Raw genomic sequence first — 27,452 nt, 5'->3', positions numbered from 1 at the left:
AATTCTTGAACAAGCATCAGACACATTCGAACTGATGATGCAAAAATCAATTTTATTGCTACTACAGAGTCAAGTATTCAACTTGGCTTGACTACAGAGTACTGCTAGAGTTACAGCCCCAATGTAACCCAATGATTCAGAAATAAGAGAACACGCTACAGTAGGTCCAACTGTGAGCAGCCAAAAGTAGCAACTGGAGAAGAGCATCAACTTTAAGCACCAACTCCTTTAAACTTTCCTCCAGCTCTGCATGGAGTGCACAAATATCAGCTCTCACACACTTTTCAGCTCAGGAGGGAAACTTTGCAGGTTCTGAAAGCTTCAGCTTGATGGGTTGAGTTTTTCAATGGTTTTATAAATGACGAGCTGTAATTGGAGTCATTACAGGGACTTTTTAAAAAAAGATCTATGAGGAAAAGTGGTTAATAAAAGAAAGTCAATATGGTTTTGTGACTGAACTTAAAAAAATAAAGCTAGAGATCTCAACTTTTATCCTAGATGGAAGTAAATACTGATAAAATTCTCTTTAGGATGTAAAAATAAAAACTTTGTTTATTTTTAACAGTTCCAGCAGTTTTAAACTCTTCAACTGCAGAGTACATATGCACAAATTTAAGTTTAAAAATACTTTATTGATCCCAAAGGGAAATTAAATGTTTTGTTTTACTTGCTTCAATTCAGATTCTTAAAAACCCCACCATAAATAAAGGCGTTTTAACACTTTTGTTGTGTTTTAGCTTTTATGAATTCCCACCTTGACACAAAACAGACAAATAAGCAAAATGTGGATAATTAATGAATTTTTTTCATGATTTTTTAAAATATTTTGTAGCTCTACTGTAAATCGGGACAAGTTCAGGAGAAGAATCATTTTATTTTTACTCTTGCTTGAATGGCATGTTCTCTAATCTTTCCTATTGTGAAGAAAACAGAATTTTGCTTTATGTATATAGAAAAAATGAGAATTATGGGTTACCATGCTCTCTGATTAATACAGAACCTGAAGCTTGCCACAATAAGCAGTAAATCAATTAAAACAAGCTCAATAATTTCCATTAGCATGATTTATTTCTTCTTTCCTCTTTCTACCAACAATTGAATGATAAGGTCTTCGGTTTTTGCTTTGCCCTTTTTCTGAAGGTCTTTTTTTTTTTATTTTTTAGAGACTTTATCATTCATTTTGTCATTTCTGATTGATCTATTTTGTACATCTAAAATGTCTTGGTTTTTTTTGCATTTTTATACCATAATATTACCAGAAAAGGGTCTCAAAACAATCATACGGTTTATCGCAATAATTTCTGGGACAATTAACCGTCCAGACTTGAGTAAAAAACTGTTTAACTTTTTGCCCATTTGACAATTGTACTCAAGTCAAAAAGCTGGATTTTTCAAAACACATTTTAATAAAAGGTTGTTATAAACATAACAAAGTAGATTTTTTAAAGAGTTTCTAAAAGAAATAAGTAACTAAAAGTGGGGGTGCTGCAATTCCAGAGCAAGCCCCCCACCACTGAAAATGGTTAATCTGGATAAAAACCACAAGAATGGCCTGGAGCTGGGGTCAGAGTAGATTACTGCCAAACACTGAGCTTCCTTTAGGAAGTACAAAAAAATTAAAAATATTTCACATCGTTTTTCTGATGCAAATGAGTTTCAGTTTCTTCCTGATTAATATTAAAATTAATTTCCCTTCATCCCCTGCAGGTTTGATTGCCAATAACAAAGTGACTCTGCCTGCATGATGATCTGCACTACATGGACCGGCTTTGCCCTTGGTTGTCAGACGGGGAGTTAAATCACCAGTAAGTGGATTATCACGTTTCACACCAAGTTATGCTTTACACTTGTAGCGTGTTGACGAACATCGTTCGCTCGCTTATCAAATTTATACTCAAAAACTTCAACGACTTTGAACAGAACCAAAACTATTTGGACAACTCAAGCCTATCAATACCAAATACATTTTTTCATCTGCACAGTTCATTGATGTGGCCTAAAAACATGATTGGAAATGATAGAATGATTAAAATTTTAAGATATTTCTTATATTTTAGCCCATAAAGACTGTAAAACCATTTGCATTTTGCACAATCACAGCACAGACTGGTTTGAGTAAATGTAAATAGATGTACACACAAACCAGCATCACTGCTAGGCAACCAGCTGACCTAAATAGCAGTCATTACATCACTACCAGTGACAGTCGTAGCACCCATAGTGTGACTGCTGTGACCTCTAGTGTAATGTCACCAAGGGGATATTGGAGAGGCGCGGGGGTTTGTTAAGGGGAGGGGAAAAATGGATTTGTGAATGCATGAATCAAGAAACCAGTGAGGGAAAGATGGCAAAGTGTGTGTTTGTAAGTCTTTGTTGATCTGGGGGACCTGCAAGCTGGTAGGCTGGTAGCTGCTGGGCTGTGGGATTAAGCAGGCTTGTCTGGCTGTGGGTGGTGGCAGGAGGAAGGGGAGGGGAGTGTTTTTGTGGAAGACCATGGGTGACGAGAGAATAGCTGGGAAGATGCAAGAAGCCAAATCAACAGGTAAGACATAAAAACTACCAAAGAACCAAAAAGTGAGATAAGCTTCAGGGTGACGTTTGGGTAAACCATCAATCCAACTGCAGGCGTGCAGCAGATGCAGCTCCGGCGATGGATTATGTGACATAAACGTGCATCATCCCACGACACGTAGCTCGGCTTCTGACCTTTCCACCCATCCCCCCACCACAAAAGGAAAGGAGGGTGGCTCTGTGGGTTGGTGTGTGGGTGTGTATGCCAATGCATAAAAAAGGAAATGATTGGCAATCACTGGCTGTAACTTGGTGAATAAATCTCTATAAAAACTATTTTTAGGCTTCACAAAGATCTAGAGATTCTTGCATGCCTACATGCTGTAAATGATTCAAGTCAGAGGAGCAAAGCCATGGACTAGACTGGTTTCCCACAGACCATCCCAGTCTGTGATTAGCTGGATTAAGTGACAGCTGCCCAAATGGTCGGAACAAGATAGATGGATGGGCAGGGGGATAAAGGGGAGGATTGGGGGAGGGAACGGGGAAAGGCTACCAAACAAAGACCCTTGTCCCAACACCGAAACTCACCCCCATTCCAATCAAAACCATTGTCCGTGAAGAGACGCAGTCAGCACGAGGACAATTAGTGTCAGCATGTGTGCTGCCGAGCCTGAGCAGGACAGCGGTTCTTCCATCAAGTCCTCACGGTAAATCCGAACGGGTTGCACTTCAGGAAAAACAAACGTGATCTCAACCTGCCCGACTTCAAGTCTTTCGTCAAGGTAGAAATATTTGATATCAGCCTGACAAGGCAAAGAACACACTTTAGGTCAAAGCGCCAAAATCCTACTTGTTCCCGTGGTGGATTAGAGGATTTAGGCAGAGGAATCCTAGTTTTGGAAAATTGGGACATGGCAGAAAAACATGGAGCATCTTCGCTTAATGCAGCAAGATAAAACCCCTGTAAGAAGGTATCCAACTCTTAATGAAAGGGGTGAAGACGTGGTGATGGTGCTGCCTGGGGAGAGCCACAGGTGTAGGTTCCCACGGCAGATGAAGGGGTGGATGGATGAGTGGAAGGTAGTAGTTGAAATATAAAAAGGGACAGGAGGGAAAGAGGGAGAGATGGCAGTGGGAAGTGGAAGCTGGGGCAGGTTGGGGTCACTAAGCATGGGATCTGCACGCTTCTTTCTGAAAAGAGGGGTCAGCCCTCTGCATGTGGGGTGACGTGCATGTTTGCATTCGAAGAATACTAAGAATGTGAGATCCAGGTCTGGTGTGTAATCCCAGGCCTGATCCCAGTCTGCCCACAATTCAGCACCATCAGAGTCTGGCGTTGTAGATTGAAGCTTTGATTGACTCGTAGTCTCTCGGGGGAAGGCTGGGATCACAAATGTTGATTGAACTCGAGCCTTTCACACGTGTTGGGTTTTTTTGACGCCTCTAACAGACACAATTCGTATCGAAGGAAAACACCCTGTGACCTTCGTATATCTCCGTTTCCCATGTCACAGAGAGGTGACCTGATCATCCACCGCTGTCTTCCCAGCTGATTTATTGCCTTCTGATGGGACACCGGGTCAAACGTGATTCATCCCCTGGCCTATAGTAGCTGTGAGTGTAGTCTTCATTAATCTGTGATCTCAATCCAGTCTTTTGGGTTTGTAATGGCTGCATCACAGCTTGTGCAAACTGTATCACTCAAACAGTCTCCGATGTTTTCAGTATCACCTTAAGGGAGCATTCACACCAATCCCGTTTAGTCCGATTTCACCAAACTCCAGGCTGTTTGTCAGGAAAGTCCGGTCCGTTTGGGGAGGTGTGTACGCAGAACCGAACTCTGCTGGGAATTAATGAGAATTTATTGATACTGACTCCATTATCAATTTTCTTATTGATTCTCACCGAGTTAGGAAATAAACTCTTTAGTTCAAAATATGCACCATGTTGAATTCAATTCAAACCAAGTTAAAACTTGCTTAAACAATAAGAATCTCTGTCAAATAACATGAAATGCAACTTTCTGCAGAACAGTTTTTGTCCTTTTTATATAATAAACGAGCCTCGTCAGAAAATATATTTTAATTTATTTAATCTGACTATAAACGTTAAGATAGAGATTATTCATTTGTATGGCACCAACATTAACTCTGGTCCGCCTAAAAACTCGAGGTCTTGGTTCGGTTCAAGTGAACTCTTAAGCAGACTGGAGATCACTCCAAAAGCATGAATAGAGCAGGGCATTCTGGGTAAATATAACTAAAGCAAGCACTCATGTCTGGTGTTAGTGAGAGAAAAGGTTCATAAACTCCTACAGCCGCTAAAATCTGGCACTACTCCATTTTGTTTAATTTTGCTAAGGAGGAAGCTGCGCTCATGTCTTCAGAGATTTTCATGCCACTTCCTTCAGTAGTTCTTGGTGTAGCGCCTCTACAGGCGAGGAGGGGAACAAGCTTTCAAAAAGTTTGGACTGTTTCACAGCGAGTGAGAAAGTGAACCACACAAGCTGAAAATGTAACAAAGGTTGCAATTTTGGTCTGAATTGAACCAAATCTCTGGACTATCTGGTATAAAAACATAGTAAGAACCAGTACTGAACAGAAATCTACAAAATTTTCTCAATCAGCCTTCAATAGCTATTTTTGTAAATACCAAAATGATATCAGGGATGTTATTTGTTCTCCAAATAGGAAATTACAGCTTAGACATTTCAAGTCAAAGCCAGAGGAGAAGTTTTGGATGTAAAGTTTACTGGGATAAGTTTTGAAGGCGCAACAGAAATAGCAATAGAAGACAGCCAAGCCTGCTTCCTTTCCATTTCGCCAAGAAGATGGGGAAGAAAGTAAATATCCACTTCACCTTGCTCCTCAATCTGTTCGGGGGCAAAGATCAAAGACCTCCAGGGGCAAAATCCAAGCATATGTGGAGATGATATTGACAGGAAGATGAGAAATTCTCTCAGAAATTGACCTCGTCATGAAGCCTTCCCACCCAAACACCACAAAATAAGGTCAAAGAGGCAAACATTACCTCTGGTTTTAGTAAATGGATATTTCCTCACCTTAGGGAAAAGAAAAACGAAGTACAAATACCTGGGCAGGAGGTAGAGACAACAATAAATCACTTTTTCTGACATGCAGGCAGAAAGTGTAGAAGCTCGACTTGGAAACATGTTTTCAGAGAATGCTCATCGTGATATCCTAATAAAATGTACATGGGGGCGACTGTGGCTCTTTGGTAGAGTAGTCGTCTTGCGATCGGAAGGTTGTAGGTTCGATTCCAGCTTCCTCCTGCCACATGTCGATGTGCCTCTGGGCAAGGCACTTGACCCCAAATTGCCTACCGATCTGCGTATCGGTGTATAAATGTGTGCGTGTTTGTGAGTGCGACTGGGTGAATGTGACTCTAGTGTAAAGCGCTTTGAGTGGTCAAAAATGACTGGAAAAGCGCTATATAAGTTCAGTCCATTTACCATTTACATCATTGTTTATGAACAGATACAGAGCCTTTCCTCTCTTCAATTTGCAAACTTTAGTGTTTTATCATCATGACTACAATGTGCAATTCTACAAAAAAAGTTTTGCATAAATCCAAGTGTAAAGTGCACAAAGTATTAGTTTTGCTTAAAAATGAAGATGATGGGAGGTAAAGATGAACAAAAACCAAAAAAAACAATCCAGTTACAGTTTGACAAAAATTTTCTTGCACTGCAAAAACACAAAGTCTTACCAAGTATTTTTGGTCTAGTTTCTAGTAAAAATATCCTTGTTCACTTGAAATAAGACAAAACTAACTTGCAAGTAACTTTTCAGCAAGAAATAACTTGTTTTTCATCTACAATAAGGAATTATTGACTTGAAAATTCTAGTTCCACTGGCACCGTTACCTAGCAACATCAGCCAAGCCCAGCCCGTCACCTAGCAACCCAGTTCTAGTTCCACTGGCAGATTATTTCACTTACAACATGGGAAAAATGTTTTAGTGAAATCATCTGCCAATGGAACAAGTACTTTTTCACCAATATAATGAATTATTGACTAAAAACAAGCTTCTATATCTTGCTGAAAAGTTACTTGTAAATTAGTTTCATCTTAATTAAAGTGTAGTAAGATATTTGTACTAGAAACTAAATCAAAAATACTTGGCAAGATTGTGTTTTTGGAGTTTATGCTTGAGTCAAATTATACAGGATTAAAATATGAATGAAATCTTAACATTTGAACAATTTGCACCAACTTTTAATTGACAACATTTTTGCCCTTTTTTTATAATTTTTTTTTTTTTTTAAAACAGATGAATATCTATAGATTTGTCTGATGGAGTTTTCTAACAATACTCAAAAAGCCAAAAGGTTGCTACAAATATACATCAAGAGTTGAGGAGGCAGAGTTCTCTCTACACAGAAAGATGGAGGGATCTGAGTTTTGCCCGTCAGCCGCTTGCCAGGTTCCCGAGCCAAGAGATGTGTCGCTGAAGGCCAGGCATTTGGCTGGCTGCTGTATACCGGCTGTGCGCACACATACACGGCCCATTGAGCATGCTGCTACTATGCCAACAGGGTCATTACCCATGCACTTCCAATACAACAAACCCCTCCTTCTCCTGGTGCTAATTAACCAGCATGATCCAAGACTATGCAACACGTGAAAACAAACACCAGCACGCCAACGTTCGTTCAGGGAGAGTGGTGTAAATGAGTTTGCATGTAAACCACAGAAATCTTGATGCAAATATCCACCAGTTCATAATTGCTCAAAAATTTACAAATTTACTATTTGGTTAGAAATTAAAGAAAAAGGAAGAAGCCAGATTCAAATTCCAACCGATATCCGCTTTGTTAATTGATGTATTTCAGCAAAAACTCAAGCTGGTGACCAACAAAAGCTTTAAAGGTTAGGCTCATTTGAATATTTGTTCATTACTTCCTCTACCATTAGTTAGCCTGGAGCCTGAGAGCTGCCGCAGCAATAAGCATGCTTCAGAAACATTAACGGGCTAATTCCTGATCCAAGGCAACGCGACCGGAGTGCGACGCAGCGCCGCCTCCAGCCGAGCGCCATTATCATTTCAAACAGGTTCAGCAGTACGGTGACAATTTAACTGCCCGTGTAATGACATGCTTTAATTACCTCCACAAGGAACCTCTAGCACCTGCACGCCATGCATTTAGCAGGAGGCAGGGAATGAATTGCACGCATGCAGGGACGAGGCATTTGCAGAACATTTGTTGATGGCAGCGTTGAAATTATATTGCTGGTCGTCATGGTAACAGCCTTCTCGGTTAACAACTAATCATAAAGTTTGTCAAAAGTTGTAATGAAAAATAAATGGTCAACAAAAAATATACGTCCAATACACAAACCATTAAGGCTGCACCAGATTTTAGTTACAGGTTACATTATTGATTATTCTGGTGATTAATCGCATAAAAAGAAATTGGCATATTCTGCGGATTTTTTTTTAACCACTTAAGCCGTTTTTATAAAATAAATACATTGAGGTGTAAACAACTAATTCAATTCCTTTTTTATAACTGAAATGCAAAACCAGCATTTAAAACTTAATGCAGCTTACGGCTACTTTGTTGATTATTATTATTTATTTACAGAATTTGAACCAAATAAAGCTAAAATTGTGTCACTTGACCAGTTTTATACATAACATTTTAGAGTTTATCATTTAAATGCAAAATGTATATCTTTATTGTACAGTTTTTGCTCAATTGCTGCTCTAATTGTGTTGTTCTTTCATCAAATTGTCTTTTTTTTGAGTGTGGATACTCCAGTTAATGAATTGATTACTAAATTAGTTAACGATTATTTCAGTAACATTCATCACGATTAATCGTTTCAAATCATGCAAATATAACCATTACCATTAAAATAAAGATGGACATAAGTTTTAATGAAAAGACGTCGAGCAGATTCATTTAAAAACATTAGATTTGCTTTGAAACACTCTACTGCTGCCAACCTGTTTGTAGGAGAAATTTGGTCACTTTAGTCTTTATGTGCTCTGATGCAGGTTGTTTTGGTGAAGATAAACATGACAAATGTTATACGATTTATAAAAGATGATTGATGAATTGCTAAGGATGCAGGGATTTATGCGTTTCAGCCAGCTGACCAGGTGAGAATGCACGCTGAATCTATTTGGACTTGCTAGCAAGTCTAGCTGGTTACATCCAGTGCCATGCATTTTAATAATAGAGTTACACTTTTGGGTAGATTTTCCTCTATGTATAGTTTTAGTGGCTTAAGTGTTGAAGTACACTTAAGCCACTAAGTGTAAGGAGGTCTAGGGACCTCCTAGACCTCCTTAGTGTCTAGGAGGTCTAGGGACATTTTCTTTTATAGCAAAGGTTAAAAAAAAAAACAAAAAAACAACAAATTATCTTCAATATGATTGATATAGTCCTTGCAAAGCTCAGCAGTTTCATTTTTTCTGAGTGTGCAGCTCTACCTTCACCACATATGGAAGCACAATCAATGGGTACAAATCACAGACAGGGTTGGCTCAGTTGCAATATTTGGTAGGATTTAATGCCTCAGGTGTCATACAGTCGAGCTCTGCGAAGTATATAAAAATCTGGACAGTTGAACAGACTCTAAGGTCTTTCACTGACCGAGATCCCAGAAGTCATGGAGTGTGGTGAGAACGTCGCTTAAAAGGTTGATGATTACTCATCTATTATTGCAATTTCCACCAATTAAATGATTACATATTTTGCTTAAGTCAAGAAACTCTTACCCTGAGACTGCGGTGCAAGTCTGAGTTAAAACACAAAGCGATAATTGAAGAGGTGGAAAGTAGAGCTACACTCACATCAGGTGTTTTGGACGAAATCGGACTGTTGGCATTGTCGTTCATGCTCCCACTACTACTAATTAAACATGATGGAAGCTAATAAAAACAAAGCAGAATTGTTGTTATTGTAGAACTGACTGTTTGGATGCATAGTCTGAACCAACAGTGGTGAGATTGTGACGCGTGTTCAGTAACAAAGTCCTTTCATAAGTTCATAATTATAATTTTCAGACATTGTTTACATCTGGATTTACCACGTCCGCATTTTTCATCAATGACATAAAAATAGAATAAAACTTAGTTTGATACGTATCCGATTTAATCCCACATATAGAAGTGGCAAAGATCTGATGTTTTTTTAGGGTGAAAACATTGGAATTGAGTCATTAAAACAAGGTCAAAATAAGCTCAGATATGGGTCGCATGAGTATTTAGCCAAACTGTTGGTTACTATGGCAACTGAACAGAGGCTGGTGGACAGGTACTGCTGAGTGATGCTGATTTTTTAAGTCCTCCATTTCCTCTAAATACCTAAAGCACAATACTAATACATTAACACACAATTTAATTGCCTTTTGCATTTTTTGCACAACTGAAATGAAATGACTTGCTATATTTTCCCTCTGATAAAAAGGAACAGAAAGATGCTTCCTTAGTCTACTTCGTTGTCCCACTGTTGCTTGACGAATATCTGCAGTGTGGATAATACTACAGCCATCTACATTGAGCTCATTAAAAATTTAAAACCAGTTCTACTTGGGAACATGGCCATTGTAAGTCGATTGCCAAGACAACAAAAACCTGCAGCACGGATAAACCAGGTAGGGTTTCATGTGTCTCCCCACCTCTTCACAAACAGACTTCTCCACAATGAGTTAAAAAATAAAAATTAAAAAAAAGAAGTCTCCATGGCAGCTAAATTTGAATACTGGTTACGCGTTCAAGAACGCTAAAGCCATGTAATCGAATACTAGCCATTCACGGTGCGGTGGTTTGTTTAAGCTGTTGCTGAGACTAAGGCACTGACATGAGGAGGATAAATACGGGGATTTATTCATGTTTTGTGCTCACAGGAAGTCTCAAAGAATTGACAGGCAGCAAGCAAATAAACCAGGTTCATTTGGTCACCAAAATAATACTTTTTATGACTGTAAAGCCTTAATCAGCTGCCGCGCTTCAAAAAAACTTCACAAAAGTGGAATAATTTAAGCAGAATCTGAAAGAAAAAAAATCTTAAAACAGCTTTTGCTTTCCGTGTTACGTTTATACAAGCTGCTTTGTAAGATATCTGGGTAAGGAGGACAGCACTAGAGGGATTGTGATGCATTTTTTGCAGACTGAAATGTGTTAAAAGAAAGTCAAAGTCACATAAAAAAAAAAAACTTAACCATAACAATCAAAAACAGATATGCCACTTTCCGATGTTTTAGGCAACCAATTAGATCCCTGCTCTGATCTGTGATGGAAATCCAAACACTTCATAAAACATGGTTCCCTTAATCACATGAATAAGACAAAAGGAGTTCGGTAGTTATGGAGAAGCTGTTGTGTTCCTCTTGTACACGCTGTACCTTGTGTGAAATCAGACTGAACAAAAACAAAACGCTCTCATAGGAAATCTCTGCAGTCTCCTCCCCGACATTATCGCACAAATATCCAGAAACTTTAGGGTCAGATGGTTCTGATAAAGGCCCAGAAATGCTCCTTCGTCATAGAGGATGTGTGATGACAAACAGTTCAGGACATTTTGTCAACTTTTTAAACTGGAAACAGACGAAATTGGACAATTTGAGAGAGCAGAACTTCTTAAATGCAGTTTTGGTTCAAAACTGCAAATTTAACCTCTCTGGATGAAATAAAGAGCAATGACATTTAGCTTTACGGTAAAAGTTGTTTAAAAAAAATCAATAAACTGGATCATGGCTTGTTAGCAGTCAGTTCTTTCCCCAATTTATTGTGATGCAATCGGAACATGTAGAAATTTCTAGTCACTCTGTTCATAATTTTGCTGACAAGAAACAGACCAAACTTGACTGAACTTAACCACTTTGACAAGCTGATAAATCTTTTCAGGCCTGTCAAAAAAAAAGTAAAAACATTCTCATACATCATGTGAACCTTTCCCTGAACTCTAAAATATTCATATTTAGTCAGCAGTTCAGCATTTAATGGTTGAGCTCAGATTTATTTTAGAACTTTAAAACAGCCGGAAAGTGTATATTCTGATTTGTTTTTCAGTGCTAATGCACATGATTATCCAACTAGGCAGGTAATCTTCGGTCGATTTCTACTTAGAAAAGTTCATGCAAATTCTTTGAAGATGTCGGCATTTTAGAGAGTTACGTTCACATGGAGCAGTTTATCAAAAAACATAAGAATGAATATCAAACAACTTTGAGGAATAAAACTATACTGACTGATGATCCTTTATCTTATATTGTGTAATATTGATTGTGTACATTTTTCCATATACCTTGCTCAACATGTTCTTCATTACAGTATAATTCATTTGTTTTGATCTACATGTATGGTCTCTTATCTTGTATTTGTTTAAATTGTAGTTTTATTTTGAATTTGCCCAAGGCCTTTCCTCTGGGTCTCCCCAACAGCTCTGATTCAGAGCTCCTTATTGGTGCTGGTTGGAAATGGAGGCAGTTGGCCAGCGTCTCCAGAACGATTTGAGATCCAGCTTAAGATGCACTCTCACTCTTTTTGTCACTCTCTTATCCAGCCAGCCATGATTTTTGTTAAATAAATCTAATTTTAATTTATTCAATCTGTTGCTTCCCTTTATTTTTTGTGGTTTTAGAGCCAGACCATAAATTGGGGGCTTGTCCGGGATTGAACCCGGGGTCTCTCGCAGTGATCTATGTATGTTATGCTTTTTTAGTTGTTTATGCTGAATTTGTGGATCCCAGGAACAGTGGATGCAGGGAACTGCAGACTAATTGGGATTCAAATTAAAGTTCAGACTTAAGACTACACCAGAAACAAAAAGCAGGACTTATTGTGTGCTGCCCCTCTGCAGCATAGGTGAGTAAAGCTGCTAAATGCAGACTTAAGACATAAATAACACCCTCAGCATGACTTGTGGAAAAAGAAGACCTCTCCTAACAAAACGTCACGTCACCTTGGAAGCTCAGACCGACCGGCTAATTGCATAATCAATTCAGAGCCGAGCTGAACCACAGGTGAGACTCGTGCGAGTGGTTTTCCACGCCGCAGCGCTGGGACCAGGGGGAGGATGGGTGGGTGAGTGAGTGGGGGAGGGAGGGAGCCACAGATAATTGTTTACTGGAGGCCTATGCACGCCGTCTCCTAGCAACAGCTTTGACAAGCTCCACATCAGGTGTGGCTAACCATGACGGCGCGCATTAGCCTCCAGTTGGCTGCATCCAAAACATGGATACTTGATCTCTCAGGAGTAAAAACAGGTAAATGGTGTAAGAGAGTTAAAGAGGTTCTACCTGCAGGAGTGAATTCAGTTTGGAGAATCAGAGAAATTCTTATGGGGAAGTGGAGTTAAAATCTTTTTAAACATGAAACCTATTTGGAGTTTTTTGGCAATATTTTCAACCCAAAGTTGCTTTTATATTATGTTATGCAATGAGGCAACTGCAATGAAAGAAAGCAACCAAATCTTAGCAAGTCTTGCACTTGAAATAAGACAAAAATAACTTAAAAGTTACTTTTCAAGAAGATAAACAAGCTTGTTTTAAGTCACCAATTCTGAAATATAGATGCAAAAAGTACCAGCTCAGTTGGCAGATTTTGTTTTCCCACTAAAAATGTGAAAAATCTCTTGTTACTAATGAAAAAAATATGCAAGATGCATCTTACTGGAAAGCTACTTTTAACTTAGAATGGTTGAAATAAGACGGGACTAAAATATTTGAACTAGAAACTAGATGAAATACTTATTTTGTTTTTTAAGTGCAAATCTACCAGATTTATTATGTGAAAACAATGAAGTGGTTTTAAGATTTTTATTTAAAATCTGCACAATTGTAAATTTTTTCCAAACACACACTGACTAAGAGTGATTAAGATAAATTGTCAAGTGTCTAATCACAGCTTGTAATTAATTATCTTAGTAGAAAACAGGAAACATAGCTGCTGTTTGGTTCAGAAACAACACGCAACAAAGCAATAGAAAACTCAATCTGTTAAGAACGGTTTAAGTCGTTACATTGCATACATCTGCTCCTAAAAAAGAAAAACATCTTGAGTTCTTCAAAGATAACATAAGTGCTTCTCCAAAATTTGCAAATAAAACTAACAAATATTTGTTTGTCAATTGAAGTTCAGTTTTGTTCCATCAGGAATATTTGTACAGCACCAACAAATCAGGTCAAGAGAACACTTGATTTGAATAAACAGCTAAACACACAACAAATAAAAAATAGTTATGTGTAACTTTAAGAGAAGATAAACATATCATTTCATGCAACTGCATCAGTTGGAACAATTGGATTAATTAATTATAACTGACCCGCCAAGTTACAGATCAAGGAGTTCAATTCCAATTTCCACAGATATCCTCCATATTCTTGTCCTGACGCAAAAGAAATTAAGGAGCGTGACAGGAGCATAAAGTAAGCATTAAAGGAGCGGCATATGCTTGTAGCACGTAAGAGCCCAGGGAGAAACGCCAACACCAAATACTTTGGGTTTGAGCCAAGAAAAGCTGTTTTCCACAGGTCTGTGCAGGTTAGAAAACAGTTGATTTAATGAAAGGGTAAATGTCAATCTCTCCCTACAAATGAGAGGCTTAGGTGCTTCTGTAAACCTCTATACATCTGTAAATTTAACGGAAACCTGAGCAATTCAGCTTTTTTCCCCCCAGATTCACTACAGTTCTGCCTTACTTCCCGCATCCAGCAGAGACACATTATCCGAGTCCAGAGGAGATACAGTTACAGAAAGGCTCACATCAAACGGACGTCCGGTGCGCCGATGTGGCCGGCGGGCGAGGAGGGACGGGCAGAGAAATTCCACCGGCAATTTCATTAGCGATCAGATGGATGTAGGACATGTCTTTCCCCCTCCATTCATGCTCCTGGAGCGCACAAGCAGCGGCAAACAACCAAACGGAAACTCAATCAGGCCGGACAGACGAGACCCTGACTTGGTCAGCTGCCTGCCAAACTGGGCTAATGCTTGACGTGACTTCCAGCTAATCAATTAGACCCAAGTGATGTTTCAAAATGCAAAAAATGTGTTCATAGCTACAGTATGCAACTTCTTTTTCTACATATTTGTTCAAATTATCACCATGTTGTGACAGAATGGTATGAGAGACAAACTGAAAAATCAAGGTCAAAAACAACCAATCAGAACCAGGAGGAAGGTCTTAGTGTTGTCAATCGTGCTAAATGAGCCAATGGGGGAGAAACAACTTACTATTACAGAAAAACTGTTTCAGTCGTCATTAGTGGCTATGCTAACTAGCCTTGGCATTCATAAATCAGTGCACCCTTGGCATACAACAGCATGATTGACAGCGCTAAGACCATCCTCCTGGCTCTGATTGGCTGTTTCTGATTGAGTTGTGTTTTTCTGCAGTTAGTCCTGCGAGACAGCAGAGGAGCTCCATCTTGTTTTTTCCAGATTATCTGTTTTATGCTGTTATGACAAAGTAACAGTGTTAAATATGTAAAATATCTTTTTTTTAACTAAAATTACATACAGTAACTTTAAGACTTTTTGCATATCCATACTCTTAAAAAAAATAAAAGATTATGATGCATTAACACAAACCAGTGATAACCAATGTTTCAGGATTGTTCCCGGAAATTAAAACAATGAATATTATTGTCGACCACTTCAGTAACAACAATAAGAGAATAAGGCAAGTTCTCCAAGATTAATAAACTTTGATTTTGTACAGAACACTCCACACTGGAACTGGAAGACACTTTAAATATCCAAAATAAAATCCAAAACTGATAATAAAATCCATAAAAACAATTATGATATCTCTAAGCAAAATTGCCCTTCAAAATATATCAGAATGGAAATGATCAAGCTCATTTTAATTTATTATTCGATTATTAGCAACAGGCTTCTTTACAAAACTGGTGAGCGCTTCACAAATGGGAATATTTTTTAAGAACAGCATTTGTGCTTGTGGGACAATGATTGCTGTGACACAGTCACAACCTTACAATTACCTAAAACAGCAGTAATAAATAGTTCTTATTATCACAATAGTACAGATAAACATCGTGATAAAACTTTAAGTCTGTATCTCTCACTGCTAAAAGGGGCAGTGAGAGATACGGTTTTTATCTCTCCCTGCCATGTCATGATGGATTTTTATGCCCATCATGACTTCATGATTTAAAACAAAAAAATCAATCAGGAAAACCTTCAATTCCCTAAATAAACTCAAACATTATCCCTAAAGTACTATCTGCATACTTTAGTCCTGGATACAACTAGGCCTGTTAATCGCATGAGAAATTAAAACAAGCTCAATAATTTCCATTTCCCTGATTTATTGTGTTTCTCGTTTCTCTCTCTTTCGACCAAAAACTGGATGATTAAACTTCAGTCTGATGGTTCGATTCCAACAAGCCGATTTTTAAGGAACATTTTGTTTATAGAAAGTTCATAATTCATTATATTTGTTGTTTTATTTTAATTTTAGATATTTAAGATGTCAATAGAATTTAAGGTTTTTAAACATCTTTAAGATATTCTTGCATTATTGTTATATTCACAGCAAAAACGCAAAGTCATACCAGGTATTTTTGGTCTAGTTTCTAGTACAAATAAGACAAAACTAACTCAAAAGTAACATTTTAACAAGAAAGAGAGGGGTTTTTAAAAGTCAATAATTCCTTAACATCAATGAGAAAAACAAAAAACTAGTTCGATTGACAAATTATTTCATTTATAACAAGACATTTTTCCTATGACATAAGTGAAATAATCTGTCAATGGAACAAGAGCTTTTTACTTGCAAGTCAGTACATTTGAAATAAGACGAAACTAATATAGTTGCTCTAGAAACTAGATCAAAAATACTTGGTAAGATTTTGTGCTTATGCAGTGAAAAAGGCCTCAAAACAATAATATCATAATTTATCACTAAATTTGTTATGCCAGGCCTAGCTACAGCCCAAGTTCAAACATCTCCATCAATAAAAGCATCTCTAGACGAAACAAAACAATTCCTGCTCGGGTTTATTCTCAGACGCCTCCTGAAGTCTGCTTCACAGACGGGCCAAGACGGCGAGCCTCGCCCGTTAGCTGGCCAGATGATACAGCTAACAGCACACTGCATCTTTGTCTCTTGAGTGAGGACAGCAACGACGCCACGGCCAGTGACCCCCACAAGCTTGTTGTGACATCTGGCACTGGAATAGTGCGACGTTATCAGCTGGGACACTTAACAGAAGGACAACACACCAGAATAACCCTCTTCACCTCTGCCAGGGAGGCAGACAACAGCCTTCTCAGCGGGTTGCTTTTCTGTGTGAGGCGAGGCACGGAGTTAATCCACAGAAAGCAGAAGCTCAGGTGGTGAGAAAAAAAAAAAAGAAAAGAAAAAACACCTGACTGTGTCAACGGCAGCCTCATTGCTTTAACATATGGCCTTTAGTGTTTGAAATTACACCTCTTGGCATTTTCCCCTGAAGCTAAGAAATGTGTTAACAAGGCAGTTGGTTCAAAATGGGATTGGCTTCTGCTACGGAGACCAGCGTGTTCCTGTTAAGAAACGTCGTAAATATGAACACATGATATTAAAAACCTAGTACACCAGGATTTGAAAGTTAAAATAAAATTAGGGCTGAGCTAAAATTACAGCTGAGAAACGTTTATCGGTCAGTAATATACAATTATTGACTAGTTTTTTGTTTTATATAAATACTGCCAAACTGGTGGCGTGATATTTCCTGTTTCAACAGTTTTCTCTCCTCGTCGTCGTCGTTAATCTTTAAGAACATTAGCGGAACCTTTAACTGCAGCTGCGGCAGTTGCTCAACAGGCTGTTGCTAGGTAACCAAGGAATGAGAGGGAGTTGCTAGGTAACCAAAGTGCGAGTGAGTTAGTTGATCCCACCAAACTAGCTTAGCCATGACAGACTGAGCAGCTAAAGGTTCAGTGAACTTACTCAATATCAGACGTATTATCTATTGATAGTCTATCACAATATACAATATTGATTTATTGTCCATCCCCAATTAAAATAATTATTGATAATCTAATTTTTGACTCAACATGGTTCAATTTTTAGTAGGATAATCTTCACTTTAGTGTTGGGCACTTACCGCATTGTTTATCATGATAAATTTAAGATTTTTATTTATTATTGTCATGATGAATTGCAATTATTGATTAAACGTTCAAAGAAAACCCTAAAACTATCCGGATCGTCAGGATTGTTGTTTTTACTGTTTTTCCCCCACCATTTGTTCAATAAAAGGTGTATCAATCAATTTGAAAGAATAATTAAGTGCAGGTTAGTGATACAAATTATATTTTTCTATGTGACTGGTGCCTATTACAATAGAAATGTTTTTCAAGAGGAGCACACCCCTCTACTTTGCATTACATTTTCCAGTTGAAAATTCAATAAGTAGCTTTAAAAACGTAGAAATCTGCAGGTATGAAGCGTAGATTCATGTCGTTTCCCTAAGCCAAAATCATCAGCTATCACTCATCCACAGTCACAAAAGCTTAATTGCCCTGAAGGGGCCACCAGGGGCCACCTGGCACCCTCAGCAGGAGAGGAGGAGCGGGGGGAGGAGAAGTGTCAAAACCAGCCAGAACCACCGCCGGCAGGCATCGCTCACTTCAGCTGAACGCATAATTCAACCTTATGGGATAATGTCAGCCATTCATCATGTTTTTTTTCTTCCTGGTTTATTAAATGGAGCATCCAACACCTAACAGCAGGCACACCTCACTCTCACACACCTGTGAAAGCTCGTCAGTTTGCTCCTGCTTTGCATACAAAACAAAATGAGTAGGTAAAAAAATCGTGTTTTATTTGGAGTGAAATACGATTGGGTCTTCCTGAATGTGGAAGTAAAAGAGATGTCGACGTGACAGTTTCTCCACAAAGCTTGTAGTTCCCCGCTTTGATAAAGATCTCAGTAGGAAAACACTTCTGATTGCTCCATCATGGCCCCAGCAGGTGCAAGCTGGTGAACTGGAACAGCCCTGAGAGTTTTATTTACCCATATAGGGGCAAATTTAAAACATGCAGACACTGCAACAAAACTTGCAATACTTCTACACTTAAACATCCAAATATTGTTTTCTCCATGAAAACAAAATCAATCAAAAACAGGCAGATGATATCCACACTGAGGAGACATTTGGCATCAATCTCCACGTGTAAAATGAGTTTAATGTAGCTAAAATTAATGAAAATTCAGCTTTTGGTCGACTTAAAAATGACTAAACATTTAGATAAGGTGCATGCATTTTCAACTACAAAATAAATGTGTATTTAGCTGCAATATGCAGCTTTTTTTGGTTATGCAGTTGCTATTGAAAATTATCCAATAAACATGCAACAAAGCTTACAATAGGTCTACCCTTAAACATCCAAATGCCGTCTATTCCTGAAATCAAATCAACGTTTCTCAACCGAACAGTTATTTTATTATTTTATTAATCCTTTATTTAACCAGGTAAACCCCGTTGAGATCTAGATCTCATTTTCAAGAGGGACCTGGGCAAAAAATTTGCAATACATAGCAACCTTAGTTAATATCCACATTAAGGAGACGTTTGGCATCAATCTCATGGTGTGAACTGAGTTTCATGTAGCTAAAATTAATGAAAATTCAGTTTTTGGTCGACTAAACATCCAGGTAAGGTGCACGCAATTTTCAACTTCAAAATAAATACGCATTGAGCTTCAATATGCATTTTTTGGATAAGCAGTCTCTATTGGAAATTATCCAGTAAACATGAGAATGTGCACACAGATGTTTGATGCGCCAACTGATTTTGAAATTCAGGAAATAACCAAAATTCAGACAGAATCCGTCCATCTAAAAATAAACCCACTTCAGAGTAAAGTGTGACTTTGCTTCAGGTGTGCACAAACACTTCTTCTTAAAATAAAGGTGTCAGGAGAAGCTCACTCACCACCCAGGCGAACTGGAAGGGAATCACGATCTTTCCGGCTTCGTCGCTCTTCGCGTTGTTCTTGGCGGCTTTGAAAGAAAACGTATTCCCGCCGAGAACCGGCGTAGATCCGGCTCCGAAGGTGCAGGCCCCGGTGGTGGCGACCTCCATCTGGTACTCCTTCAGGCACACTCTCAGGTAGGTGTCGCACTCGTCCCGGGTGCAGCGCAGGTCCTGGGGACTCCTGGGGCCGTCGCAGCACTCCCCGTCCGCCAGCTCGCCGTTCACATTCTCCACGGAGATCAGCTGCAGCTCAAAATAGCCGGTTGACTGGGACACCTGGAAACAAGGAGGCCAAAATTAAATGTAGTGGGGTGGCTCCCCCCCTCTTCACTTCTTTAGAGAATGAAAAAAAAACAGACCACAATAGCATTTGTGCAGCTAAAAAAAAAGCAGAGCCGGGTGTAGGAAGTTGTCACGGTGCAATCAGATTGTGGCAAAGACGCAAAAACTGATTTTTATTCATTTATATTAATAGTATCGCTATGTCAACAGGAATTTTTAAAGTGGTTTGACAGGACTTGTAGCTTAAGTGTTCAGACGGTGATAATTACAGAGAACACTTGTAAAAAAACATGGATACAAGAGAGCAGAGCCAGAGGTGGGGCAGGAAATGTATACAGGTTGGCACCACTTGGGTGGCAACATTGGTCTAAAGTCAGGCTGGTGGCCAAACTGGGAGCTTTCATCCTCCCAGTTGCTTCAATTAACACAAAGGCTTTCACAACAATCTCATAAATAAAACGACAATACCACAAAAATAAATCAAAACCTCATTTTATTGCGTATACAGAGTAATTTGCAGGATACTAAAACCAGGTGTGGGTTGGTGATTGCCCATCCCAACTAACATTATCAAAACTTGTCTTCTCATCTGCTAAATTTATTGGTTCGATACATTTCCATATAGGTTGTGTGTCTAGATTGGGGTCAGGACATTTATAAGCCCCCCTTGGTGGCACCAGATGTATAACTGGTCTAATTGGGTCCAATTAAGGGCAATAATGAGACTTTCCCCCCACCCCATCTCGGCAAGAATTAAGCAGGTGAGCACGCAAATTAGCCACCGCAGCGGCCAATTGATGCAAAGCAGCAACTTCCAACTTGTGCCGCGACACTTTGCATGCAGGGATTTCACACGAGCAGCTCATTAACCGCGATGCAACTTCCAACTTGTTCCGTCCGGGCCTCATTGTCACCCGCCAACAATTGAGATTAAGAGAGAGAATCCGAGTGAAACACGGAGAGCAGCCGCTACCAGCCCCTCGGACTTGAGTCCTGTCATGGTAACGTGCTCCACAACTGAAGGGCTACGCAATTCAATTATCGATTAATATGATGCGAATATGCAGCAAATCCATCTCAAACCGACGCCCACCAAGTTTCATCTCGTTTAATTGATCTAAAGAGGAATATGTTGCTTTTTAAAAGAGCGTCCTTGTGTGCAGGGGAGGCTGGGTAAAATTCGAGTCTCCTTACCTTCGTCCATAACGTCAACAGCAGGAACACTATCGGGAGGCAATTCCTAATCCTGGTGCGGTTCCACATGCCTCCGATTAATTAGAGTGACATGTGAGGGAGGGAGGGGGGACAGAGAAGCGATAAGAAACAGACAAACAGCCGCGGAGCCGGCGACCAGTCCCTCCTCTGCTGACATGCAAATCCACAATATTTCGCATGCGCTGCCGTCCTCTCCGCCGTGGCAGATCCTCACCGAGGCATTACGGATTGCGGCGCACTGATGGCTCCACGCACGGCAGCGTCCCTCCGTCAAATCTCTCCACACAGCAACTGAGATGTTTCGCAGTCACAGCCTGAGGAGAGGATGTCTGCTTTGATTGGCAGCTCCGCAAACCATTTACAAATTGGCCTGCAGGCAGTCTCTGAGCCAACCGGATTAGGGGGCGGACAATAGTTAACAACCCCCCACCTCCTCCTCCTCTTCCTCCTCTTCTTCTTCTCCTCCTCCTCCTCCTCCTCCTCACAAAACTTGGATTTCTGTTCTATTGAGCTTCACTTTAGACGGCGCGCAAACAAAGCGTGGCTCCATTTTAATTAAACGCTGCTGCAAAAGCGTCACATGTTTTTAGTTTATAACCTAAAACAAGTTCTATATAAGTTATTTTTAGATGATTATGACGATATAAAATTAATAGCCTATAACATAGTATGATATGCTACTAATATATTAGTTGAAACTGTTTAATTTATTGCAATTTGACTTAAATTTATATATTTTTAAGCGATTAATTAGCGTTAAAAGGTAAAATTGCCCGTTAAAAACCAGCGCTTTAAAAGCAATGGAGTTGCAGCAGTTTAGAGCGCCCTCTACTGTCCATGCAACTTTAAGACATGCGTGATCAGCCATGCCAATATGACCACTGGCAGATGAAATGAATAACACTGATTATTATTATTAACACAGCAGTCTATTTTTTTAATTTTGCACTTTAAAAACGCGACGGCATTGAATCAAATATAAAAGGAAACAAAACAGCTGATTTTAAAAATGCAGAAATGCTCAATTCCGCCTGAAAATATCACAAAATTGTATAAAATGAAACAATCTACACACATTTTTAAATAATTTCTGTGGATTTAGACAACTGCAAGCAGCTGGACACCAAAAGCAGAACAATTATAGTTAATATTACATTATTTATAAGTAAGTTTCCATCCAATGTCATTATCTTTTAAACTGTCCCATAACAGTATGTAACCATTTATCAAATGAAAACTTCTTTGGGCTTATAATGAAATAGAAAATGAAGTTTATTTTCCTGTCTACATCGACAAGAGACTGAATGCAAGTTAAATGTATTTTTATAATAAAAATGGTTAAGATTTTAAATCCTTTTTAAGAGCTTATTTTATGAATGAGAATTACTTTGTATTGTTAGTTAAAATAGATGAAGGTGTTACAAATAAATGAAGATAACTAAAATAAGGAGTAAATAAAACTGAGAATAAGAGACTTCAGAGTTAATATTAATACTTGTGCATAGAAAGCAACAGCAGATTAATTTACAAGTTAAATTAAAGCTTTGAAAAATGTTTAAATAATATCTGGGAGGTTACTTGCAGACAGCAGCAAGCTATAAAGTCTAACAGTTACTGGGAGGAAGGATCTGCAGTAATGCTCCTTTATGCACATAAGATGCTGCAGAAAGGTTAACATCCACCTCTAAGTTTTTAGATCTTATCCACATGAAAATATAGTTTTTCTGAAAGAGTATTTAAATAGGTTTTCACTTAAAATATTCCATTAAAATTTAACTAGCATTAGCTTCTTTAGCAATCTGAGCTAAACTGGCTCATCTGTGTGATCCGTTAGCCTTGACCAGTCATGTTTCCAGTTCAAGACGGTTTCTTCATTGGACTGCTTTTGATAGATATTGACCACTAGAGCTGCAATTTTGGGAACGTTCTGACCCAATTGTTGAAGCATTGAATTCACTCTGATCCGCATTTCCTGCTTCTAGCACATAAACTTTAAACAAAGCGCTGCCTGATATATCCCTCATAGGTCTTAAAGCCCCAATCTGATTCCTTCATGTTATTGTTCTTGTCGATGTGGTTGATCTTGAAGACGCAGATTTTGGAACAGGAGCTTTGTCTTGGTCCCAGATGAAGTGAATATAATTCACTTTAAAAACTATCTGCAGGTTTCAGTTCCTGGTTTGTTTCTGAACTTCCCAGGTGAACAGTTTGGTTCAGATGGTGGGAGCGTGGAAAAAAATCTTATGTAATCCTGAATTTGTTAATTCTGGAATGACCTGACCTTAATATTCCAGAAAATATTGGAGCATCAATACTTATAAAGTGGCTCAGCTATTTTTATTTTTTTTTTTAGAAGAAAAGCAGTCTAAGGGTCAGAGAGGATTATAGTAGAAGCTAAATTGGTCAAAGTTCAGCTTGACAAGGATTTTCATCAAGATAACCAACATGAAAAATGGTAAAATTGGTTTTGACAGAAAGACGTCAGATACGTCCTTCCATCATGGCAGCTTGTTGTGCATGTGGGTTCCCAGCTGGAAGTGTGATTTGTTTGAGAAATATTCTTGGGTCTTGGCAGCTTTAATCCTCACTACTGCTCAACAAGTACACCTTTTGTTTTTTACGAGTTTTAGCACTACAGTGGTGTTTATTAGACAGTAAGTAGGGTGGAGAGAGAAGAAGAAGACATGCAGAAAATGATCCGAGACCAGAACTGGAACCCAGAACCGCATCAATGACTAGAATCTACCCATGATGCGTGTTGACTACCAACTGAGCCACCCATGGCCCCGAGCACACCCTTTTATGTCAGCTGTATTTCCTATTTAGTATATAAGTGACGCAGTAAAAGTTCAAATAGGTTTTTGAGCATGACAAGAAAATCCACCACTTTTGCAGACAAGAAAATATTCAGAGTCAGAAAGAGTCAAACCTGCACCTTTAAGAGGCCAACATTGTGCCATCTACAAGAAAACACTGCAGTCTATATCACAAACTAATTTATATAAAAACATAAAGGAAAAACTTCATTTAGCTTTTAAAGCAGGCACTTGGATTGGAACGTTTCATTTCTGACTCCTGATTGTAGTTAAAAATTGTATGTCGAGTATGTTAATCGGATGCAGATGGACACTTTTTGTAATTTTTAAAAATGAAAAATCCATGGTAAGTTAATATCTTAAATAGAAAATGAACAACACAGTTTTTCTTTTATGTTTATTTCATGCCTCAAATATCCTGCGACCTTTTACTCAGAAACTCACTTGGACTAAACACACCGAAGGTTTTAAAAGAAAATTAAAATTTTGTTGCTGGAAATGAACTAAGAAGATTTTAAGAAACCAAAAAAACAGAAAACAATTGTTTCAAAAAGTTAAATAAATGTAAACATTGAGGCAAATGTCATACTAATGTTGGTTTTGGTAAGAATCAAGTTTACTTATATAGCAGCAAGGGGCCTTACATCATAAAAATACAAAATTACAAACAATTCACCAAACAGTCAACGATTTAACAAACATTACATTTTGATGTGATCATACACGCCAAATCTGTTGGTCAATGTTTCATTTACTATTGTTCAAAAGCAAGTCTATACAGGTGGGTTTTTAGTCTTGATTAAAAGGAACTCAGTGTTTCAGCTGATTTGCAGAATTAATTTGCAGTAACATTACTTCTGTGTTTTTTTCTGGAGAGAAAATCTTAATTTTGGCCTCTGAGGACTTTCAATTTGTCTTTCAACCGTTCTCTACAGTAGAATCCAATGTAGGTGATATTTTTACATCCCAACCGGACGTCCCTGTGCAGGATGAGAAGCTGCCAATCAAAGTGGAGGTGACAGCCGCCCTCCCTTCTCTCTGCATGTCACTGTCTCGCTCTCATCAGCCGACTGCCAAACGTCAGATAGGCCACAAAGGATGCTGCAGATAGCCTGAGCCGCTGCAGACGCTTGGACTGGAATGTTTCACACGCGCATGTAAGTAGGCTTAAGGTGGATCGCACTCAGTGAAGGATCTTAGGTAGTGAGCGAGATGATGTGTCAGTGACAGGGTTGTGACAACAGCTTTGGGTTTTTCTTTAATTCTTTAATTCAATTAGTTTTATTTAGTTTTTAAAGTGAGCTTGCTAGTTTTTATTAGCTAAATATTGTTTACCTTTTATGACTAAAGGACCAAGATTGCAGATAATAATAATAATAATAATAGAGGAAGTGGGTTGCGGTCTAAGAGAGAAATTCAAATGATTGACTTTTTTCAATCAAACTACTACTAAAACAGCAGTTTTAGTTTTTTCATGCTTTCGTTAATTTTTAGGTGGAGAATTCAAAAAGTATTGTATTGTGATTATGCACAAATTGATTGGGTCATAAATACTCAACAGCAGGTCCATTTTTTCAGAAATTTATTCAATTATTGCTGAACAACCAACTGACTCCGGTGTTTTCTCCCAACTTTCGCTGTAGTCATTTTCCCCCCGGATTAGTATGGAGTGCCGTAATTTGCCGACAGCTGACGTAAACTGCTTCACATCTGTTCGAAAATTAAAGTCATAAACACGAAAACGAAGGATATTATATCTCTAATTTAGATTGTTTATAAACATACTATAGTTCCAGTTAGTTCTAGTTTTTTCCCCCAATATAATAGCAGCAGGCAGATTTTGTTAGCCCTTCTGACGTCAGCAGCGTCTCCATAGCTTCTCCTCCCGCCTGGCTTAACAGAGAACATCCGGATACATTTCAAAATAAGAACATTGTAAGCATCACATCGTTTTATTGATTAACCCTAGTAATGACTTTGAGATGTTTATAAGAAAGGAGAGCTAAATATTGATACCTTGCCATTACAATAAAGACAAAAGTTTGTTTTGGTTACCAAAATTATGTGAAGATGACATAAGCATAACCCATAACCCGAAGACCCCAATGATGAGTAAAAACATTGGACTTGGCGTTCCCTCGCCCGGACGCGGGTCACCGGGGCCCCATTCTGGAGCCAGGCCTGGAGGGGGGGCACGATGGCGAGCGCCTGGTGGCCGGGCTTTTACCCATGGAGCCCGGCCGGGCTCAGCCCGAAGAGGAAACATGGGTCCCCCCTCCCATGGGCCCACCACCCGTGAGAGGGGCCAAAGGGGTCGGGTGCAGTGTGTGATGGGTGGCGGCAGAGGGAGGGGACCCTGGCGGTCCGATGCTCGGTTGCAGAAGCTGGCTCTTGGGACGTGGAATGTCACCTCTCTGGTGGGGAAGGAGCCGGAGCTAGTGTGTGAGGTCGAGAGGTTCCGGCTAGAAATAGTCGGTCTCACCTCGACCCATGGCTCTGGTTCTGGAACCAGTCTCCTTGAGAGGGGCTGGACATACTTCCACTCTGGAGCTGCCCAAGGTGAGAGGCGGCGGGCAGGAGTGGGCATACTTGTTGCTCCCCATCTCGGCGCCTGTACGTTGGGGTTTACTCCGGTGAACGAGAGGGTAGCCTCCCTCCGCCTACGGGTGGAGGGACGGGTCCTCACTGTAGTTTGTGCTTACGGGCCGAATGACAGTTCAGATTACCCACCCTTTTTGGAGTCCTTAGAGGGGGTACTGGAGAGTGCTCCTCCTGGGGACTCCCTTGTTCTGCTGGGGGACTTCAACGCTCACGTGGGCAATGACAGTGAGACCTGGAGGGGCGTGGTTGGGAGGAACGGCCCCCCCGATCTGAACTCGAGCGGTGTTCTGTTGTTGGACTTCTGTGCTCGTCATGGATTGTCCATAACAAACACCATGTTCAGGCATAAGGGTGTCCATATGTGCACTTGGCACCAGGACACCCTAGGCTGCAGTTCAATGATTGACTTTGGCATCGTTTCGTCAGATCTGCGGCCGTATGTCTTGGACACTAGGGTGAAGAGAGGTGCGGAGCTGTCCACTGACCACTACCTGGTGGTGAGTTGGCTCCGGTGGTGGGGGAGGAAGCCGGTCAGGCCTGGCAGGCCCAAACGTGTTGTGAGGGTCTGCTGGGAACGTCTGGCGGAATCCCCTGTGAGACGGAGCTTTAACTCCCATCTCCGGCAAAACTTCGAACACGTCCCGGGGGAGGTGGGGGACATGGAGTCTGAGTGGACCATGTTCCGTGCCTCCATTGTCGAGGCGGCCGATCGGAGCTGTGGCCGCAAGGTTGTCGGTGCCTGTCGCGGCGGTAACCCTCGAACCCGTTGGTGGACACCTTCGGTGAGGGTTGCCGTCAGGCTGAAGAAGGAGTCCTACCGGGCCTTTTTGGCCTGTGGGACTCCGGAAGCAGCTGATGGGTACCGGCAGGCGAAGCGGCATGCGGCTCGGGTGGTTGCTGAGGCAAAAACTTGGGCGTGGGAGGAGTTTGGAGAGGCCATGGAGAAAGACTTCCGTACGGCTTCGAGGCGATTCTGGTCCACCATCCGGCGTCTCAGGGGGGGGAAGCAGTACGGCACCAACACTGTTTATAGTGGGGATGGTGTGCTGCTGACCTCTACTC

The 27,452-nt window shown here is 39.9% G+C and overlaps 1 protein-coding gene across 2 annotated transcripts in view; it reads right to left on the bottom strand.

Annotated features, from left to right (window-relative positions):
* jag2b (jagged canonical Notch ligand 2b) overlaps positions 1-21,297 on the bottom strand; it is a 57,983-nt gene extending 36,686 nt beyond the window's left edge. The window contains exons 1-2 of one of the 2 annotated variants that reach the window (XM_032585248.1): positions 20,953-21,297; positions 19,435-19,752 (exon numbers count right to left, since the gene is read on the bottom strand). In XM_032585248.1, the coding sequence (XP_032441139.1) occupies positions 19,435-19,752; positions 20,953-21,021 (387 nt within the window). In that variant the 5' untranslated portion in view covers positions 21,022-21,297. The remainder of the gene's footprint in view (positions 1-19,434; positions 19,753-20,952) is intronic. The other variant, XM_032585249.1, reaches the window with a different exon arrangement.
* Positions 21,298-27,452: the final 6,155 nt, after the last annotated feature.

Source organism: Xiphophorus hellerii, chromosome 15, assembly GCF_003331165.1.
Source record: "Xiphophorus hellerii strain 12219 chromosome 15, Xiphophorus_hellerii-4.1, whole genome shotgun sequence".
In the NCBI taxonomy this organism is placed as follows: Eukaryota; Metazoa; Chordata; class Actinopteri; order Cyprinodontiformes; family Poeciliidae; genus Xiphophorus; species Xiphophorus hellerii.
Note: the sequence above shows the minus strand (reverse complement) of the source record. Positions and strands in the feature narration are given on the sequence as shown.